Source organism: Callithrix jacchus, chromosome 4, assembly GCF_049354715.1.
Source record: "Callithrix jacchus isolate 240 chromosome 4, calJac240_pri, whole genome shotgun sequence".
Classification (NCBI taxonomy): Eukaryota; Metazoa; Chordata; class Mammalia; order Primates; family Cebidae; genus Callithrix; species Callithrix jacchus.
The window spans coordinates 176,094,572-176,117,265 of NC_133505.1; the positions used below are offsets into that span (position 1 = coordinate 176,094,572).

The following is a 22,694-nucleotide window of genomic DNA, read 5'->3' on the forward strand; positions in this document are numbered from 1 at the left end:
GATGAGATCAGCTCCAGTCATTACCCAAGAATGAACTGACCCAAGAGAAAATATGGCTATTTCCTTAAAGATAGTGCATCAAATTTCTCTAGATTTTATTAGACAAAGTGAAACAAACTTGCCAGCAATAACCATGGAGGCTATCGCTGGAAGTTGGGTGTAGGGCGGAGCTACTTAGTAATTATTTTTTGTTTGTTAACTATATCTGAAATGTGAAATATACTGGTACTTTGAGAGAAATTTATACATTTAAATGCCAACGTTAAAAAAAGAAAGTCTAAAGGTAAGTAAGTAAAATATTCAACTCAATAAGCTAGGAAATGATAAACACATTATGCTAAAAAGAGAAAGAATAAAAAAGAGGGGTGAGCAAAATTAATAAAAGAAAAATAAAGAAACTCTAGTGAGTATTAATGAGATCAAATGCTGCTTCTTTGAGATAACGCATATCTACACCATTTCTGGCAATGTCAATCAAGATGAAAGAACAAATGTTCTGCTTTAGTGAGTAGGATTAAAAGTAAAACATTTAAAAATAAAGAAAAGAAGGAACAAATAAAGTATACTTGTCAACCAAAAAAGGTAAATAAATTGATTTCAGAAGCATACATACTACTGCCTCACTGACAGCTCAATCAACTGTCTAACAGAAATCTCAGATTTCAGGTGTTCAAATTTTTTATTCTTGTTTAATCCCAGAACTGCTTTCCTCTAAGTCTGTTTTTCTCCATTTCTGCTAGTATAACCACCAGTCACCAGTTGCTTTTATTCCTGTCTTTGGTTTGTTATGTGATAGTAAGTAATTGAATATAAAGGAAAATATTATTTTAAATATCTTAAATGCACTACATAATTAGGTATACTCAACCTACATTATTTTGCACAAGAAGACATTTTATAAGAACAATATTTTACAGATATTATGCTATTAGTCATATTTTTGTATAGTTTTAAGGTAGTATATGTAATATATGTGGCAGGCATATGTAAGTTTTACAGAGGCTTTTGAGAAATAATATCATATCTAGCAACACTGTTAAATAAAGGAAAATGACTCAATCTCTTAATTAATAATAGAACATTTTTCCTATGGGATAAGAATATAATTCCAGCAATATGAGGGCCAAATGCAAGTATGAGGTTCTCTTTAATGGATACTTTCAACTGTCAGTTACAGTTAGATACAGTGTAATTTCTTTATTTGTTGTGTTTATATATATGTGACAGTAGTGGCATTATAATGGTTAATATTCTGTATCGACTTGACTGGGCAATGGGATGCCCAGATATTTTCTCAAACACTACTGTGGATATGGCTGTGAGGGTGTTTTTGATGAGATTATTTGGAACTGTGGATTGAGTAAAGCAGATTCCCTCCCTAATGTGGGTGGGCCTCATCCAATCAACAAAATGGCTGACCCTCCCTTAGGTAAAAGAAACATCCTCCCGCCTGACTGCCTTGTGCTAGGACATTGGTGTGTCTTCCTTCCTGTGTACTTGAACTGAAGCAGCAGTTCTTCCTGGGTCTTGAACCTGTTGCCTTCAGACTATAATGCACACCACTGTAAGGCTAGCAGTGCAATATATTTGTTTACACCAGCATCACCACAATCACTTCAGTAACACACTGCATTATGATGTTGAAATGGCTGTGACATGACCAGACAATAGAAATTTTCCAGCTCCATTATAATCTTAAGGGGTCACCATTGTATATCAATCCATCATTGGCTGAAATGCTGCTATGGGGTGCAGAACTGCATTTACAACATTTCCTCTCGAAGCAGAAAGGTTTACCCACAAAGGTTGCTGCCTGCTGGCCAGTGCACACTCTTCTATTTTGAGCACCAGCAAGTCAAACCTGAAGTAAGCTCAGCATCAGATTGGAAAATTGGCTGCTAATGAATTTTCACTACTAGCTAACTAACTATTATTAGCCAGAGGTCAGTTTCCCTGTGGAATATTTTGTCTCAAGCTCCAGTAGTCAATGTGCTTGCTCAAATACATGAAAGCATTTACTAAAGTGTTCCAGGTTAACGTTGTTTTTCAGGCAATTATTTACTACTCTAAGTACTCACACACTGTGATATAACACTGAAAGAGAAAATGCACAAACATGAAAATCCACAGACACATTACTGTAAGTCAGTGTTTACAATACACAACGTAACTTAATAAGCGAATCTTGTAAATTATGAGTTGATGAAAACATTAGAAAATTAATATAAAAATACATAAATTAAAAGATATGGAATGTGATAGATAATAGATGACACATGGAAAGATGAAAACATAATAGATGATAAATGGGTACATAGATGAATGGATGGATGGATAAGTAGATAGACAAAGTATAAAGTTAGCATTTCTTATAGACTGTCCTAATATATGGGAAACAGAAAAAGCAGTGCTAATGGGGAAATTTATAGCTATATATACTTACATTTGTAAATAAGAAGATTCTTAGATGAACAACCTAACTTAACAACTTAAGGAACTACAAAAATAAGAATAAACTAAATCCAGGGCTAGCAGAGAAACAAAAAAAGAAATATTAGAGGAAAGGTAAAGAAGACACAAACCACTGGAAAAGTCAATGAAACCAGCCAGGCAGAGTGGCTCACATCTGTAATCCCAGCACCATGGGAGGCTCAGGTGGGCAGATCATGAGGTCAGGAGATCGAGATCATCCTGGCAAACATGGTGAAACCCCATCTCTACTAAAAATACAAAAATTAGCCAGGTGTGGTGGCAGGCACCTGTAGTCCCAGCTACTCGAGGGGCTGAGGCAGGAGAATCACTTGAACCCGGGAGGCAAAGGTTTCAGTGAGCTATGATTTTGCCACTGCACTCCATCCTGGTGACAGAGCAAGACTCTGTCTCAAAAAACAAACAAACAAACAAACAAAAAAGCAATGAAACCAAAAGTTGATCCTTTGAAAGATTAAAAAAAAAAAAAAACCTGACAAAGCTTTAGCTGGGTGGACTAAGAAAAGAAGATTCAAATTACTAATCAGAAATTAAAAATGTGGACATAACCATTGTTACAACAAAAATAAAAAGTATTATGAGAGCACTACGGAAAATTGTATACCAAATGATTTGATAACCTAGATGAAAAAATCCCTATAAACATAAAACCTACCAATATTAAATCACAATTAAATAGAACATCTGAATAGACCTATCAGTAGTAAGAATAATGAATCAGTAATACAAAATTTCCAACAAAGAAAAGCCCTGAATCTGATGACTTCATTAGTGAGCTCTGCCAAAAATTTAAAAAAGAATTGGGGGTGGATTCAAGATGTCAAGGTAAGAACAACTTCGGATTGCAGCTCTCAGTGAACATGCAGAGGGTAAGTCAAAGCTGCATTTCCAGACGGATCTGTGCTGCCCACAGAACAGGGAAATTCCCAGGTGTAGGAGAGACACGGGGCACCAGTGCAGCTGTTTTGGCTGGTGCAGCCGCTTCGGCCGGCACCGCAGCGCAGCGGCACTCCGCAACACTCCGCACAAAACACACTGGTCCAGGTGCCCTGTTAAACCGGCAATCTGAGATTTGGGAGGGCAGATTAGCATATCCAGATGATTAAATGGGACTTGGACAGTGAGCCAGACCAGGAGAATCCTGGGAAGTGGCGTTTGAGCCAGCGCAGTGGGTCGCTGCATGGGAAATCACACAGATCCCGGTGCCCTAACAGCGGGTGACTGAAACACCTGGGAGAGAGCCAACTGTTCAACGTTAGGAAAAAAAAAAGGCTCTGAGGCAGGGAGCCAGGCGAGCAAGCTCGGTGGGTTTCACCCCCACAGTGAAAAACAAAATGGCGATTTGAAATGCTCCGGGTGGAGAGTTTCACTGCGGGCACAGCTGAACCCAGGACGGTGCACCTTGGTGGGGAAGGGGCATTCGCCATTACCAAGGCAATCCACCCCTACTGAGGTACACTCCCATTGCTGATGCAGCCTGCTGTTGCCAAGGCAACACGCCACAACAGAGAGACTCTGCCACAGGGCAGAGCCTGTGGCAGCAGGGCGGAGACCATGGCAGGCAAATAGTGATGAGACTGCCTCCTAGCTGGGCAGAATAGTGCAATGGACACTCATAAAGAAAGCCCCAACTCCCTGAGACAGAGGATCTGAGGAAAAAAAGGGGCTTTATGAGTTCTGCTGCAGCAGACTTAAACGCACCTGCGTAACAGCCCTGAATGAACAATGGAGCTCACAGCCTAGCACTTGAGCTCCTATAAAGTACAGACCATCTCCTCAAGCAGCTCCCTGACCCTGTATATCCAAAGAGTCACCTCACAAAGGACTGATCAGACTGGCATTTGGCAGGCATCATTCTGGGACAAAGATAGCAGAAAAAGAAACTGGTAGCATCCCTCACTGTTCTGCAGCTGCTACAGGTGTACCCCAGACAAGCAGGGCCTGAAGTGGACCTCAGCAATCATACAGCAGAGGGACTAGGCTGGTAGAAGGAAAACCAGGTAACAGAAATACCTCATCATCAACAATCTGGGCATCCACTCAGAGACCCAATCAAAACGTCAGCAACTTCTCAGATGACAGGTGGATAAATCCACAAAGATGGGAAGAAACCAGTGCAAAAAGAAGGAAAACACCCGAAACCAGAACACCTCGCCTCTTACAAAGGACCAAAACTCCTCACCAGCAAAAAAACAAAAGCTGGATGGAGAATCACTGTGACAAAATGACGGAATTAGACTTCAGAAGGTGGGTAATGAGAAACTTCTGTGAGCTAAAAGAACATGTTCTAAATCAATGCAAAGAAACTAAGAACCTTGAAAAAAGATTTGAAAAAAGATTCGAGGAAATGATGACAAAAATGGATAAATTAGAGAGGAATATGAATGAACTGAAAGAGCTGAAAAACACAACATGAGAACTTCGCAAAGCATGCACAAGTTTCAACAGCCAAATTGACCAAGTGGAAGAAAGAATATCAGAAGTCGAAGATCAACTCAATGAATTAAAATGAGAAATCAAGATTAGAAAAAGAAAACGCAAAAAGGAATGAACAAAGTCTCCAAGAAATGTGGGACTATGTGAAAAGACCTAACCTACGTTTGATAGGTGTACCTGAATGTGACGAAGAGAATGAATTCAAGCTGGAAAATACTCTTCAGGATATTATTCAGGAAAATTTCCCCAACCTAGCAAGGCAGGCCAACACTCAAATCCAGGAAATACAGAGAACACCACAAAGATACTCTGCAAGAAGAGCAACCCTGAGGCACATAATCGTCAGATTCACCAGGGTTGAAATGAAGGAGAAAATACTAAGGGCAGCCAGAGAGAAAGGTCGGGTCACCCACAAAGGGAAGCCCATCAGACTCACAGCAAATCTCTCGGCAGAAACTCTACAAGCCAGAAGAGAATGGGGGCCAATATTCAATATCCTTAAAGAAAAGAAATTTCAACCCAGAATTACATATCCAGCCAAACTGAGCTTCATAAGTGAAGGAAAAATAAACTCCTTTGCGAACAAGCAAGTACTCAGAGATTTTGTCACCACCAGGCCTGCTTTACAAGAGCTCCTGAAAGAGGCACTACACATAGAAAGGAACAACTGGAGGACTCAAGATGGCGCTGTGAGAACAACCAAGGATTGGAGCTCTCTTTGAGTCCACGGAGAGGTGAGTTGGAGCTGCATTTCCAGACTGATCTTTGTTGCCCACGGAATGGGGAGATTCCTAAGTATAGGGGAGATGCTGGACGCCTGACAGTGCCTCTGCCCGGCGAAGTCAGCAGCCAGGGTGGTGGCGGCCGGCCCTGCCAATCACTCCCCACAGGGCGCGCTTGTCCAGGTGCCCTGTAGAGCCGGCAACCTGAGACTTGAGAGGGCTGGACTTGAGACTGAGCGAGACTTGGACAGTGGGCCCGCCCAGGGGATTGCAGGGACAGAGCATTTGGGCTAGCCCAGTGGGACGAACAAGACCGCGATTTCAAGCGATCCCGGTGCAGTCAGTCTGAGACGCTCTGTGGGGGAGGGGCGTCCACCATTACTGAGGCAACCCGCCCCAACTGAGATACACGCCCACTGCTGAGGCAGCCAGCCATTGCCGAGGCAACCAGTCCCTACTGAGATACACGCCCACTGCTGACGCAGCCTGCCGTTGCCGAGGCAATCCGCTACAACAGAGAGACTCCGCCTCAGGGCATGGCGGAGACCACAGCAGAACAGCAGAGCCTGCCCTAACAGGGCGAGCCTTATAACAGCAGGGCGGAGCCTCGGCAGGCAAACAGTGGCTAGTCTGCCTCCTAGCTGGGCAGGACACCTCAACAAACATCCAAAAATAAAGCCCAAACCCCCCAAAACAGAGCATATGAGAAAAAAGGGTTTTTTTTTAATGAGCTCTGTTGCAGCAGAATCAAACATAGCAGCCTAACAGCCCTGAATGAACAACAGAGCTCACAGCTCAGCAATTGAGCTCCTATAAAGTACAGACTGTCTCCTCAAGCAGCTCCCTGACCCCTCTATATCCAAAAGACTGACATTAGGCAGGCATCATTCTGGGACAAAGGGAGCAGAAAAAGAAACGGGTAGCATCCCTCACTGTGCCACAGCTGCTAGAGGTGCACCCCAGACAAGCAGGGCCTGGAGTGGACCTCAGCAGTCGTACAGCGAAGGGGCTAGACTGGTAGAAGGGAAACCAAGTAACAGAAATACTTCATCATCAACAATCTGGGTGTCCACTCAGAGACCCAATTGAAAGGTCAGCAACTACGCAGACGACAAGCGGATAATTCCACAAAGATGGGAAGAAACCAGCGCAAAAAGGAGGAAAACACCCGAAACCAGAACACGTCGCCTCCTAGAAAGTACCAAAACTCCTCACCAGCAAGGGAACAAAGCTGGACGGAGAATGACTGTGATGAAATAACAGAATTAGACTTCAGAAGGTGGATAGTGAGAAACTTTTGTGAGCTAAAAGAACATGTATTAAATCAATGCAAAGAAAATAAGGAACTTGAAAAAAGATATGAGGAAATGATAACAAGAATGGATAACTTAGAGAGAAATATGAATGAATTAAAGGAGCTAAAAAACACAATATGAGAACTTCACGAAGCATGCACAAGTTTCAATAGCCGAATTGACCAAGCAGAAGAAAGAATATCTGAAGTCGAAGACCAACTCAATGAAATAAAACGAGAAACCAAGATTAGAGAAAAAAGCGCAAAAAGGAATAAACAAAGTCTCCAAGAAATGTGGGACTATGTGAAAAAACCTAACCTACGTTTGATAGGTGTACCAGAAGGAGACGAAGAGAATGAATCCAAGCTGGAAAATACTCTGCAGGACATCATCCAGGAAAATTTCCCCCACCTAGCAAGACAGGCCAACACTCAAATACAGGAAATACAGAGAATACCACAAAGATATTCCGCAAGAAGAGCAACCCCAAGGCACATAATTGTCAGATTCAACAAGGTTGAAATAACGGAGAAAATACTAAGGGCAGCCAGAGAGAAAGGGTGGGTCACCCCCAAAGGGAAGCCCATCAGACTCACAGCAGATCTCTCGGCAGAAACACTACAAGCCAGAAGAGAGTGGGGGCCAATATTCAACATCCTTAAAGAAAAGAACTTTCAACCCAGAATTTCATATCCAGCCAAACTGAGCTTCAGAAGTGAAGGAAAAATAAAATCCTTTGCGAACAAGCAAGTACTCAGAGATTTTGTCACCACCAGGCCTGCTTTACAAGAGCTCCTAAAAGAGGCACTACACATAGAAAGGAACAACCAGTACCAGCCATTCCAAAATCACACTAAATGCTAAAGAGCATCAACATAATGAAGAATCTACAACAACTAACAGGCAAAACAGCCACTTAGCATCAAAATGGCAGTATCAAACTCACATATAACAATATTAACCCTAAATATAAATGGACTAAATGCACCAATCAAAAGACACAGACTGGCAAATTGGATAAAAATCCAAAACCCATCAGTGTGCTGTATCCAGAAAACCCATCTCACATGCAAGGATACATAAAGGCTCAAAATAAAGGGATGGAGGAAGATTTAACAAGCAAATGGAGAGCAAAAAAAAGCAGTAGTTTCAACTCTCATTTCTGATAAAATAGACTTTAAAGCAACAAAGATCAAAAGAGACAAAGAAGGCCACTACATAATGGTAAAGGGATCGATACAACAAGAAGAGCTAACGATCCTGAACATATATGGACCCAATGCAGGAGCACCCAGATACATAAGGCAAGTTCTTAATGACTTACAAAGAGACTTAGACTCCCACACAATAATAGTGGGAGACTTTAACACTCCACTGTCAATATTAGACAGACCAACCAGACAGAAAATCAACAAGGATATCCAGGGCTTGAACTCAGACCTGGAGCAAGCAAACCTGATAGACATTTACAGAACTCTCCACCCCAAATCCACAGAATACACATTCTTCTCAGCACCACATCACACCTACTCTAAAATTGACCACATAATTGGAAGTAAAGCACTGCTCAACAAATGCAAAACAACTGAAATCATAACAAACAGCCTCTCAGACCATAGTGCAATCAACTTAGAACTCAGAATACAGAAACCAACCCAGAACCGCACAGCTTCATGGAAACTGAACAACTGGCTCTTGAATGTTGACTGCGTAAACAATGAAATGAAGACAGAAATAAAGAAGTTCTTCAAAACCAGTGAGAACGAAGACACAACATGCCAGAACCTCTGGGACACATTTAAAGCAGTCTCTAGAGGAAAGTATATAGCAATAAGTGCCCATATGAGGAGAATGGAGAGATCCAAAATTGACACCCTATCGTCAAAATTGAAAGAGCTAGAGGAGCAAGATCAAAAAAACTCAAAACCCAGCAGAAGACAAGAAATAACTAAGATCAGAGCTGAACTGAAAGAGATTGAGACAAAAAAACCCTTCAAAAAATCAATAAATCCAAGAGCTGGTTTTTTGAAGAGATCAACAAAATAGAGAGACCACTAGCCAGATTGATTAAAAAGAAAAGAGAGAACAACCAAATAGATGCAATAAAAAATGATAAAGGGGAAATCACCACAGACTCCACAGAAATTCAAACCATCATCAGAGAATGTTATAAACAACTCTATGCACATAAACTAGTAAACCTGGAAGAAATGGATAAATTCCTGGACTCCTGTGTCCTCCCAAGCCTAAACCAGGAGGAAGCTGAAACTATGAATAGACCAATAACAAGGTCAGAAGTCGAGGCAGCAATTAAGAGCCTCCCACTCAAAAAAAGCCCAGGTCCAGATGGATTCACAGCTGAATTCTACCAGACACACAAAGAGGAGCTGGTACCATTCCTTCTAAAATTATTTCAAACAATCCAAAAAGAAGGAAGCCTTCCCAAATCATTTTACAAGACCAACATCATTCTGATACCAAAACCCGGAAGAGACCCAACAAGAAAAGAAAACTTCAGGCCAATATCCATGATGAACATAGATGCAAAAATATTCAATAAAATATTGGCAAGCCGATTGCAACAGCAAATCAAAAAACTTATTCATCATGATCAAGTAGGATTCATCCCGGTGATGCAAGGCTGGTTCAACATACGCAAGTCTATAAACGTAATTCACCACATAAACAGAACCAAAAACAAAAACCACATGATTATCTCAATTGACGCAGAGAAGGCATTTGACAAAATTCAACAGCCCTTTATGCTAAAAACCCTCAATAAACTCGGTATCAATGGAACGTATCTCAAAGTAATAAAATCTATTTACGACAAACCAACAGCCAATATCATACTGAATGGGCAAAAACTGGAAGCATTCCCTTTGAAATCTGGCACTAGACAAGGATGCCCTCTCTCACCACTCCTATTCAATATAGTACTGGAAGTTCTAGCCAGAGCAATCAGGCAAGAAAAAGAAATAAAGGGTATTCAAATAGGAAAGGAGGAAGCCAAATTGTCTCTATTTGCAGACGACATGATAATATACCTAGAAGACCCCATCGCCTCAGCCCAAAAACTCCTGAAACTGATAAGCAGCTTCAGCAAAATCTCAGGATATAAAATCAATGTGCAAAAATCACAAGCATTCGTCTACACCAATAACAGACTTAAAGAAAGCCAAATCAAGAACGAACTGCCATTCACAATTGCTACAAAAAGAATAAAATACCTTGGAATACAACTCACAAGGAACGTAAGGGACCTCTTCAAGGAGAACTACAAACCACTGCTCAACGAAATCAGAGAGGACACAAACAGATGGAGAAACATTCCATGTTCATGGTTAGGAAGAATTAATATTGTAATTACAGAATCACGCTATCCCCATCAAGCTACAATTGGCTTTCTTCACAGAACTGGAAAAAAAACACCATGAACTTCATATGGAACCAAAAGAGAGCCCACAAGCCAAGTCAATTCTAAGCAAAAAGAACACAGTGGGGGGCATCCCACTACCGGATTTCAAACTATACTACAAGGCCACAGTAATCAAAACGGCATGGTACTGGTACCAAAACAGAGATATAGACCAATGCAACAAAACAGAGGCACCGGAGACAACACAACATATCTACAACCATACAATCTTTGATAAACCTGACAAAAACAAGCAATGGGGAAAGGATTCCCTGTTTAATAAATGGTGTTGGGAAAACTGGCTGACCATGTGCAGAAAGTAGAAACCGGACCCCTTCCTGACACCTTACACTAAAATTAACTCCAGATGGATTAAAGACTTAAACATAAGACCTGGCACCATAAAAACCCTAGAAGGAAATCTAGGCAAAACCATTCAGGACATAGGAGTAGGCAAGGACTTCATGACTAAAACACCAAAAGCATTGGCAACAAAAGCCAAAATAGACAAATGGGACCTAATCAAACTCCACAGCTTCTGCAAGGCAAAAGAAACAGTCATTAGAGTGAATCAGCAACCAACAGAATGGGAAAAAATTTTTGCAGTTTACCCATCTCAAAAACGGCTGATATCCAGAATTTACAAAGAACTCAAACAGATTTACAAGAAAAAAACAAACAATCCCATTCAAAAATGGGCAAAGGATATGAACAGACACTTTACAAAAGAAGACATACATGAGGCCAACAAACATATGAAAAAATGCTCAACATCACTGGTCATTAGAGAGATGCAAATCAAAACCACATTGAGATACCATCTCACGCCAGTTAGAATGGTGATAATTAAAAAATCTGGAGACAACAGATGCTGGACAGGATGTGGAGAAATAGGGACACTTTTACACTGTTGGTGGGAGTGTAAATTAGTTCAACCATTGTGGAAGACAGTGTGGCAATTCCTCAAGGCCTTAGAAACAGAAATTCCATTTGACCCAGCAATCCCATTACTGGGTATATATCCAAAGGACTATAAATCGTTCTACTATAAGGACACATGCACACGAATGTTCATTGCAGCACTCTTTACAATAGCAAAGACCTGGAACCAACCCAAATGCCCATCGATGATAGACTGGATTGGGAAAATGTGGCACATATACACCATGGAATATTATGCAGCAATCAAAAATGATGCATTCCTGTCGTTTTAGGGACATGGATGAATCTGGAGAACATCATTCTCAGCAAACTGACACAAGAACAGAAAATGAAATACCACATATTCTCACTCATAGGCGGGTGATGAAAAATGAGAACACATGGACACAGGGAAGGGAGTACTAAACCCTGAGGTCTATTGGGGGGAATAGGGGAGGGACAGCAGGGGGGAGCTAGGGAGGGATAGCCTGGGGAGAAATGCCAAATGTAGGTGAAGGGGAGGAAGGCAGCAAAACACACTGCCATGTGTGTTCCTATGCAACTGTCTTGCATGTTCTGCACATGTACCCCAAAACCTAAAATGCAATTAAAAAAAAAAAAGAATTATTCCAATTCTGCTCAGACTTTTCCAAAGTTGGAAAAAAAAAATCTTACCTCATTCTGTGAGAACAGTATTACCCTGATATCAAAGCTAAAGATTTCAAAAGAAAGTGAATCTACAGACCAATATCCTTTATGAATAGTAGTACAAAAATTCTCAACAAAATACTAGCAAACAGAACTTAACAGCCTATTAAAAGAATTATAAACCATGATCAACTGGGATTTACTCCTAAAATGCAAGGATGATTCAACATACAAAAATCAATTAATGTAATATACCACATTAACAGAATGAATGAAAAAAACACATGATTATCTCAATTGGTGCATGAAAAAACATGATTATCTTAATTAATGGAGAAAAAAATTCACAAAATTCAACAACCTTTTATGATAAAAACACTTAACAAAGTGAAATGGAAGGAAACTACCTCAACACAAAAAAGCCATATATGAAAAACACAAAGCAAACATCTTATTTAATGATGAAAGCCTTAAAGCTTTTCCTCTAGAATCAGGAACAAGTCAAGAATGCTCAATTTTCCCTCTTCTATTCAACATAGTATAAAAGTTCTAGACAGAGCAATTAGGCAAGAAAAAGAAATAACATTTATTTTAAAAGGAAAGGAAAAAGTACAATTATCTTTGTTTGCAGATGGCATGTTTTATATATAGAATGCCCTACAGAGTCCACAGAATTTTGTTAGAACAAATGAATATAGCAAAGTCGCAGGATAAAAAAATCAGCAGGCAAAATTCCATTACATTTACATAAACCAACAATGCCCACTCTGACAGGGAAGTTACAAAAACAATTCCATTCACAAAAGCATCAAAAAGAATAAAACACTTGGCAACTAAGTTAACCAAAGAAGTGAAAGACTTCTATGATGAAAACCGCAAAACCAAAATTTAAAAAGACATAAATTAATGGAAATACATCCCATGTTCATGGATTGGAAGACAATATTGTTAAAATATCTCTATTACCCAAAGTGATCTATAGATTCCATGCAATCCCTGTACTAATCCCAATGATGTTTCCTGAAGACGTAGAAAAACCCATCCTAAAATTCAAATGGAGTCTCAAGGGATTGTGAATAGCCTAAGCAATCTTGAAAAAGAGCAAAACTGGAGGACTTGTACTTTCTGATTTCAAACAAAAAATCAGTAATCAAAAAAATCAATACACTAATCAAAACAGAATGATACTTGCATAAAGACAGACATATAGATCAATAGAATTAAACAGAGAGTCCAGAAATAAACCCTCACATATAAGATCAAGGTTGCCAAGACCATTCAATGGGGAAAAAGTCTTTTCAACAAATGTTGCTGGAAAAGCTGTGCATTAATGTGCAAATGGGCCAGGCACAGTGGCTCATGCCTGTAATTCCAGCACTTTGGGAGGCCGAGGCGGGTGGATAGCCTGAGGTCAAGAGTTCAGGGTGGTGAAACCCCATCTCTACTAAAAATGCAAAAGTTAGCTGGGTGTGGTGGTGGTCGGTGGGGGGGCAGGGGAGGGTAGCGCCTGTAATCCCAGCTACTCAGGAGGCTGAGGTGGGAGAATTGCTTGAAGCTGGGAGGGTGAGGTTGCAGTGAGCCAAGACTGGGCCACTACACTCCAGCCTGGGCAATAGAGCAAGAATTCATCTCAAAAAAATTAAATAAAAATAAATATAAAATAAAATATAAAAATGTGTAAATGAAGTTGGGCCTTTACCTAAAACCATATACAAAAACTAACTCAAAGTGCATCAAAGGCCTGAATGTAAGACCAAAAACAATAAAACTCTTAGAAGAAAACACAAGACAAAAGTTTTCCAGCATTGAATTTCTCGGGTATAACAACCAAAGGGAAAGCAACAAAAGAAAAAAATAGGCATGTTGGACTTCATGAAAATTTTTTAAATTTGTGCATAAGAAGTCACTATAAACACAATAAAAAGGCAATTCATAGGATCAGATAAAATATTTGCAAATCATGTATATAATAAGGGATTAATATCCAGAACATCTAGAGAACTCCTAAAAAATATATATATACAGTTAAAAAATGATAAAGGGCTTGAATAGATATTTCTCCAAAGAAGACACACAAATGCCCAAGAAATGCATGAAAAGATGCTCAACATCACTAATCATTTGGGAAATACAAAACAAAACTACAATGAGATGCCACCTCACACCCACTAGAATGCAACTATCAAAAAAATTAAAATAACAAATATTGATGAGGAGATGGAGAAATTTGAACCCTTGTACACCGTCAGTTAGAATGCAAAATGGTGCAGCTGCTGTGAAAAACAGTATGGCTTTTTTTTTTTTCAAAAAATTAAAAATAGAATTATCGTATTATCCAGCAATTCCACTTCTGGATATATGCAAAGAACTGAAAGCAGGGTCTCGAAGAGATAATTGTTCAAACATGTTCAAAACAACATCATTCACAATAGCTAAAACATGGAAGCAACACAATTGTCCATGAGTGGATGAGTAGATAAGCAAAACGTGGTATGTCCATATACAGAATATTATTCAGCTTTAAAAAGGGAAATTCTGATAAATGCTACAATATGGATAAACCTAGAAGACATTACGTTAAGTGAAAAAAGTCAATTACAAAAGGGCAAATGCTATATTATTCTACTTATATGAGGTACCTAGAGTGAAAATCATAGAGACAGATTCAAAGCTCTCATCTGTTCAGAAGCAGATCTGTGTTCTGTTCTGGAGCGGTGGTTTACAGGAGCTTCTGGGGAGCAGGGAATTGGGAGTTAGTGTTAATGAGTAGAGTTTCAATTTTACAAGATAAAAAGTTATGGAGATATGGTGGTGAGTTACCCTAACATGGTGAATGCATTTAATATTGCTAAACTATGCACTTAAAATAGTTAGGATGGTAAATTTTATGTGTATTTTACCAAAATTTTAAAAATGGAGAAAAAAATACATCAGGGACTTAAATGTAAAACTACTGGAATTTTGGAAAGCAAAATAGGAGAAAAACTTCAGGATCTAGGGATGACACCAAAAGTAGATTACATAAAAAGAAAAATAAATAAATAAATAGGTCTCCATCAAAACCAAAAAGCTTTGCTTTGTACTCATCAGCAAAACCAGGAGCTCGTTATGATGGATGTGACCGTCTAAATGAATCTTCAGAGAAGACGTGAAGTAAAAATAGCTCATCTTAAAAGGTTACATAGTGTATGATCCCATTCATATGATGTTCTTAATGAAATTAATAGAAATAGGTAACAGATAGTAGTTGCCAGGGGTTATAGATGTGGGTGGAGGAGCATGTGAGAACTGTCCGTATCTCCACTGGTGGCAGACACGCAAATCTAGACACATGTAATAATACTGCATGGAACTGCATACATACACCCATACAATGACTACAAGTCAAAAGAAAAATGTGAACAAGAGCATCCTATTATGTCAACAGTAATACCCCATTACTCAGAATAAGCTACAGCCCTGACATGGAAAAGTCCTCACGTTGCTAAGCAGAAACAGACACTGTATTTACAGCTGAGCAGATTGCACATCTCAAAGACAAGAACTTGACTGGGACTCAGAAATTTAAACTTCGAATCCAGCTAAACCTCCTTTGCAAGGTGAAGTCTCTTCTCCTGGAGCCCAGCATCAGCACCAAGGGTGCACAGCAGAAAGCTACACACGTGGAGCTGTGTAGCTCCACATCCCAACACACACTGCGGGGATGTGCAAGGCAGGGCTCTGAGAAGCTTGGACAAGAAGGACAACGTGACAACAGCGTCTGGATGGCAGTGTCACACTCCATATGCTCACCCCAGCAGCCTCACACAGATCTAGGTATGCATCTGACCGGTGGGATTAAACCTACCCACCTGCTAAATGGGGGCAGGTGCCAGAAACATCCTGGAATGTGATCAGGAAAGAAATTCAAAACATCTTGATATTAGAGTGTGAAGTCACCATCACCTGCACCATCAAATAATGACCCCTCCTTACCTAAGACAGCCAGAAGACAGTCGTTTCCCACAGTGTGGAGAAGGAAATCCATTTGTGAGAGTAGAACTAACATTTCTAAGAAAGCTCTGGAGAAGACAGTATGCACAGGCTAGAGCTCAGGAGAAGGTGCTGCCACAGACAGGCTCCTGTTTTCACTGCAGATGCTGGGACCCTGCCAAGTGGGCCACCTGAGCTCCTCCTGCAGATCAGAGGGTGGGGCCCCTCTCACAGGCAGCAGTAGGGTCCTGGCCCGAAGGGCTGACCTGCAGCGACTGGGAGTAGCCCACTGACCATGGAAGCCGAAGAATCCATATATGTTCCATGGGTGCAGTCCCTGTGCACACCCACAGGAGATTGGTAAAGGGCTGAAGTCGGTCCGGGGCACCCAAGGAGGGATCTCTGAATGCCTGCAGTTCCTCCCCTAGTTCCTTGCCATACTCAGCAACTGGCAGGCTCCCACACTGGCTCTCTGCTCTGCAAAATGTGTGCTATTGTCCTAGGAAAGAAAACGTGAAGTGCTACTCAGTATAAAAGTTTAAGCCAAAAGCAGTATCACATCCATGAGGGAATTGCAAAGATTAGCACCACAATCAAAGACTTGGAAAATGATGAGTTTTTATTTCCTTTTATCTTGATCAGCTCACCAGTTTGGCCTATGTGGAACATGTGCTTCTTGGAAAATAATGGTGGGATTTACAGCAACATGGTGACTAAAACGGTGCTTGCTGTTCCAGATGAGGTCTGTACTAACAAGCCAGGGCAGCCACTGGCCTCAGGTTGTCCATTACTGTCTTGCAAATGCTTACTTGCTGCTGCTGTGGTTTTCTACTGTAATAAGAAGAAAATCCAGCTGGGCGCGGTGGCTCAAGCCTGTAATCCCAGCACTCTGGGAGGCCGAGGCAGGTGGATCACGAGGTCAAGAGATCGAGACCATCCCGGTCAACATGGTGAAACCCCGTCTCTACTAAAAATACAAAAAAATTAGCTGGGCATGGTGGCGCGTGCCTGTAATCCCAGCTACTCAGGAGGCTGAGGCAGGAGAATTGCCTGAACCCAGGAGGCGGAGGTTGCGGTGAGCCGAGATCGCGCCATTGCACTCCAGCCTGGGTAACAAGAGCGAAACTCCGTCTCAAAAAAAAAAAAAAGAAGAGAGAAGAAGAAGAAGGGAGGAGGGAGGAGGGAGGAGGGAGAAGGGAGGAGGGAGAAGGGAGGAGGGAGAAGGGAGGAGGGAGAAGGGAGGAGGGAGGAGGGAGGAGGGAGGAGGAGGAGGAGGAGGAGGAAGAGAATCCAGGAGCCATCTGCTTTCTCTTATCAAGCAGAGTCACCCACCTTCATCTTCTCACCTCAGGCCCACTCTAACTTCTGAGCTGGGATCTGAGAACCCTCCCATCGTCTGCGACCCAGAGGGTATGACTCAGAGAGGGCCTGCAGAGCAGCTCCTGGTAGTGGCAGGTGGTGCTGGTGCATGCTGCAGGGTGGAGGAGACGCCGTGACCATCCAGGACTTGCCCTCCAGTAGCTCTGGCTGCCCAGTGCTGGAATCTCTCCTTCAAAGTGGAAGCCGTCACTGCACAACACTGTCCTCACTGCAAGGAGAAGGCACACGGCACGATGGAGACAGCAGTGCCACCGGTTAGTGCTATTTTTCCAATCACTGAGGTGCTCGGAAATCTGCTGGCTTGGACTGGAAACCAAAGCAGCCTCTGCACAGCTGCAGACAGCCACGTGAACAGCACGAGCCAGGGGCCCTGTGCACGGCAGGACACTTGCACGGCCAGGCATGCTTGTGCTCCCTAGATGTGGACACCAGAAACGTCCTGTTGTGCTCTTTGTTCTTCGCCGTCACAGGTCACAGGCAGGGACTCTATATTTTAGAACTCCTCGCCACGAAGGATCCAGTTGAAGCCTCCATGTGAGATCTGATGGCAGAAGACAGGGAGCAGCCACTGTCGCTCCTACCATTTGGCAAGCAGGTGTGTGGGATTTGGCGACTGGGCATTCTTTTCACCCACTTTGATCCTGCAAGAGGTGAAATCACTGCACCACGTTTCCCAGGTGGGGTGGAGATGAGACGAAGCCGATCCACCTGCGGAATGAAGCAGAGCGGCCCTGCAGGGAGCCCAGACCGGCCAGCGTCCAGACATCCAGCAGGTCCGGGAGCAGAAGCAGCTCCCCAGGCATCCGGGCCAGGGCCAGCCACTCCCACCCACGTGTCTGTGAGGACAGGCGGTGGCTGCTCTAAGCCACCCAGGGAGTCGTGCAGCTTTCAGGCAGTAGCCCGCGGACGTACCTGCTCCCAGCCTCAGAGAAAAGCAGGCTCCTTCTATGTGCCCGGTGTCGCACCAAGATGAATAAAATAATTTATACCACAAAGCCAGAAACAAAAGACATTTAAGGAAAATGAATGTAGGCAGCAGGAAAAGATGCAGTGAACTTTCGCACCTGCAGTAGCTAAAATGCATAAAGATGTATGAGGAGGCAGCGTTTCCCACGAACTGCAAGACTCGCCTGGATATTCTCCGAGTGACTCTGGAGTGAGTGGGGTCTTGGTCGGCTCCTTATGTCACCCACTCTCTTCTTTAATTACCGAGTATGCACATGGCTTGGTTAAAACAGGAGTTTGCAGTCGTGTGCTCAGTGACCTAGCGAAGCACGAGGGCTGCCCTGCCTGGGGGAGACAGGCACCCCCTCCCTCGTGCTGGCCAGGGAGGTGCTAACACAGGATTGGTCAGTGAAGCGAGACCTCCCTCCATGCTTAGGTCTGAACCCAGCTACCCCAGATCGTTGCACTCACACGAAGTAGGCCGAACAGCTTCGCAGTCTCCCCAAGACCACAGCCGAGGACTGGGCCGGATGGCTCCAGTGGCCACGCCCAGGGGATCCAATGCCCGGAACTGACCCGGGGGACGCACGCCCCAACCCCCCCAGGCCAGGGCAGCCACCTGGGGCTAAGGGATGCTGGGGAAGCCAGTAAAGAGGAGTAGATCTGGTGAGGAGAAGGGGGCGGGCGGGAGAGCAGCAGGCAGCTGCTCTGCACCCCAAATCTACAAAACATACAATTTTTGTGCAGAGAGAGGACGCCTGCACGGGACTCTTGGGGAGCGCGGCCTCTGAGGAGCACGGCAGGAAGGCAATGGCGCCGGCGGGACTGGCTGAGCTCAAGGGCTGGAGACATGTGACCCTTAGAAAGTTCCCCCGGAAGCGGAAGTGCGATGCTTCCGGAACATGCAGGGTTCCGGAACATGGACGGTGCCGGTACACGCCTCCTACCTGAGGGTTGAGTGCTTACATTGTATTTTTTTGTTGCTGCCATAAAAATCACTGTAAATGTACTTAGTGGATTAAAACAACAATTTATTTTTTTTTGAAAGAGAAAAAAGAAAGGAAGACAAAAGAAAAAAAGAAAAAAAAATGAAAGAGAGAAAGAAAGAGGAAGAGAAAGAGGGAGAGAGAATGGGAGTCTTGCTCTATTGCCGAGGCTAGAATGCAGTCTAAAAATGGGTATTAAAAACCCCTTTTATGCCAATAAATGTGCTTACCATGGAGACAGGAAGGAATAAGGGAGGAAAACAACAAACAAGCAGCCAACCAATATTTCATTTAAACCTGTGAAGTGCTACACAGTTGCTGAGGAGTGATTTGCTTCCAATTACGGAGTCACTTTTACAGTGGGTGTGATGTGGTACTGATATGAATGTATGTTTTGTGAATTTGGGGTGGAGAGTTCTGTAAATGTTTATTAAGTTTACTTATTCTAGGTCTGAGTTCAAATCCTGGATATCCTTGTTAATTTTCTGTCTCATTGATCTGTCTAATATTGACAATGTAGTGTTAAAGTCTCCCACTATTAATATGTGGGAGTCTAAGTCTCTTTGTAAGTCATTAAGAACTTGCTTTATGTATCTGGGTGCTCCTGTATTGGGTACGTATATATTTCGGATCATTAGCTCTTCTTGTTGCATTGATCCTTTTACCATTATGTAATGTCCTTCTTTGTCTCTTTTGGTCTTTGTTGCTTTAAAGTCTATTTTATCAGAGACGAGAATTGCAACTCCTGCTTTTTTTTTTTTTTTCCTCTCTCTCCATTTGGTTGGTAAATCTTCCTCCATCCCTTTGTTTTGAGTCTTTGTGTATCCTTGCATGTGACATGGGTCTGGATGCAGCATACCGATGTGTTTTGGCTTTTTATCCAATTTGCCTGTGTCTTTTGTTTGGGGCATTTGGGATTGATATTTATATATATAAGTTTGATACTGCCATTTAATGCTAGCTGGCTGTTTTGCCTGTTAGTTGATGTAAATTCTTCATTATGGTGATGCTCTGTTCATTTTGGTATGTTTTTGGAATGGCTGATACTAGTTGTTCCTTTCTATGTGTAATGCTTCTTTCAAAAGCTCTTGTAAAGCAGGCCTGGTGGTGATGAAATCTCTGAGTACTTGCTTGTTTGCAAAAAAAAAATTATTTTTCCTTCACTTATGAAGCTTAGTTTGGCTGGATATGAAATTCTGGGTTGAAAGTTCTTCTCTTTAAGGATGTTGAATATTGGCCCCCACTCTCTTCTGGCTTGTAGGGTTTCTGCTGACAGATCTGCTGTGAGTCTGATGGGCTTCCCTTTGTGGGTAACCTGACCTTTTTCTCTGGCTGCCCTTAGTATTTTCTCCTTCATTTCAACCCTGGTGAATCTAACAATTATGTGCCTTGGGGTTGCTCTCCTTGAGGAGTATCTTTGTGGTGTTCTCTGTATTACCTGGAGTTGTGTATTGCCCTGCCTTGCTAAGTTGGGAAAGTTTTCCTGGATGACACCCTGAAGAATATTTTCCAGCTTGGATTCATTCTCTTCATCACATTCAGGTACACCTATCAAACGCAGACTAGGTCTTTTCACATAGTCCCACATTTCTTGGAGACTTTTCTCATTCCTTTTTAGCCTCTTTTCTCTAACCTTGTCTTCTCGTTTTATTTCATTAAGTTGGTCTTCGACCTCTGATATCCTTTCTTCTGCTTGATCAATTCGACTGTTAAAACTTGTGCATACTTCATGAAGTTCTCATATTGTGTTTTTCAACTCTATTAATTCACTTATATTCCTCTCTAAATTGTCTATTCTCATTAGCATTTCATCAAACCTTTTTTCAAGGTTCTTAATTTCTTTGCATTGGGTTAGAACATGTTCTTTTAGCTCACAGAAGTTTCCTATTATCCACCTTCTGGAGCCTGTTTCTGACAATTTATCACACTCATTCTCCATCAGGCCTTGTTCCCTTGTTGATGAGGAGCTGCGATCCCCCGAAGGAGGAGAGGCATTCTGGTTTCGGATGTTTTCAGCCTTTTTGCGCTGGTTTCTTCCCATCTTTGTGGATTTACCCACCTGTTGTCTTTGTAATTGCTGACTTTCAGATTGGGTCTCTGAGTGGACATCCAGCTTGTTGGTGATGAAATTTTTTTCTGTTTCTTAGTCTTCCTCCAGCGGACTCCCCTCCCCCACAGAGCTGGACCTTCCCGGGTTCAGCTGTGCTTGCTGTGAAACTCTCAATCTTCAGTGCTTCCAATTGCTGTTTTTTTTGTGGGGGGTGGGACCCGCTGAGCCCGATCACGTGGCTCCCTGTCTCAGAGCCTACTTCTTCTTTTTTTTTCCAGTCACCCACTGAAACGGTGCTGGAATCTGTGTAATTTCCCCTGCGGTGACCCACTGTGCCAGCTGAAACAGTGGCATTGAGATTCATGGCACTTTTCTGCCCAGGAATCTTCCAGTCTGGCTCCCTGCTTCAGTCCCCTTTTCAATCAGTGGAATGGGCAACTCTGCCTCCCCGGAGCTCCAAATGCCAACTAAAAGGGCACCCAGTCCTGTATACTCTGTACTGAGAACCGCTGCACTGGGGCGCAGGCAAAACAGTCATGCCAGCCAGAAGAGACGCTGGTGACCCATGGGGCTCCTCCGCTGGGAATCTCTTTGTCCGTGGGCAACAAAAATTCGTCTGGAAGTGTGGCGTCCATTCACTGTCTGCGCTTTCACTGGGAGCTACAGTCCTGAGCTGCCGCTAATCGGCCATCTTGGATCTCTCTCCACCAATTTATTCTTATGGGTCTGCAGGTCAGAAGTCCCAAATGAGCCTCACTGGGCTACGACAGAGAAGGCAGGGCTGATCCCCTCATGAGACTCTGGGAGAAAATCCATTTCTGTGTCTTTCCCAGCATCCGGGCAGACTCAGTCTGGGGCTGTGGAACGCTTCTCTTCCTTCAGAGCCTGCGACGTCGCGTCTCACTCCTCAGCGCTCCCTCTTGAGTTCCTTCATGATCGTACTGGGTCCCCGGGTGACCCGGGGTGCTCTCTTCATCTCAAGGTCAGCCAACCACAGCCTTAATGTCATCTTCAACCTGGCATTTCCCACGTTCCAGGGGTTAGGACTTAAACATTTCCAGGGCTACAGGTCTGCTCATCACAGACACTGATCCATTCTTGAGGGGAAGCCAAGAATTGAGTAGATGGAGGAAGTGACGAGGGTCTTGAACTGCTTCTATAGTCCTCCCAAGAAACTTTAGACAAGTCCTGGAAAGCACTGGTAGGTAATCCGATGAAATTTCTACCTGGTCAAAACAGAGGAAAATGAGGTGACCATCAGAATTCATGGGACTCTGTGGAGAGCATGGACCACAAAACACCTGGGAGGTTTGTCTCTGGCTGTGTCCTCAAGCAAGACACCCTCTGCCATGCTGTGAGCAGAGTGACTAGAAAGAGGCAGGGGCAGCCGGGTGCGGTGGCTCACGCCTTGTAATACCAGCACTTTGGGAG

General features: G+C 42.8%; 1 protein-coding gene across 6 annotated transcripts in view; it reads right to left on the reverse strand.

Annotated features, from left to right (window-relative positions):
- The window catches only part of WDR27 (WD repeat domain 27), a 304,525-nt gene that overhangs the window by 38,434 nt on the left and 243,397 nt on the right, over positions 1–22,694 (reverse strand). For 4 of the 6 annotated variants that reach the window (XM_078370484.1, XM_078370483.1, XM_078370479.1 and 1 more), the window contains exon 25: positions 22,162–22,489. The exons of the other annotated variants lie outside the window; for them this stretch is intronic. In XM_078370484.1, coding sequence (XP_078226610.1) covers positions 22,304–22,489 — 186 coding nt within the window. In that variant the 3' untranslated portion in view covers positions 22,162–22,303. Of the gene's footprint in view, positions 1–22,161; positions 22,490–22,694 lie in introns of those variants that run through there. 6 annotated transcript variants of the gene reach the window in all.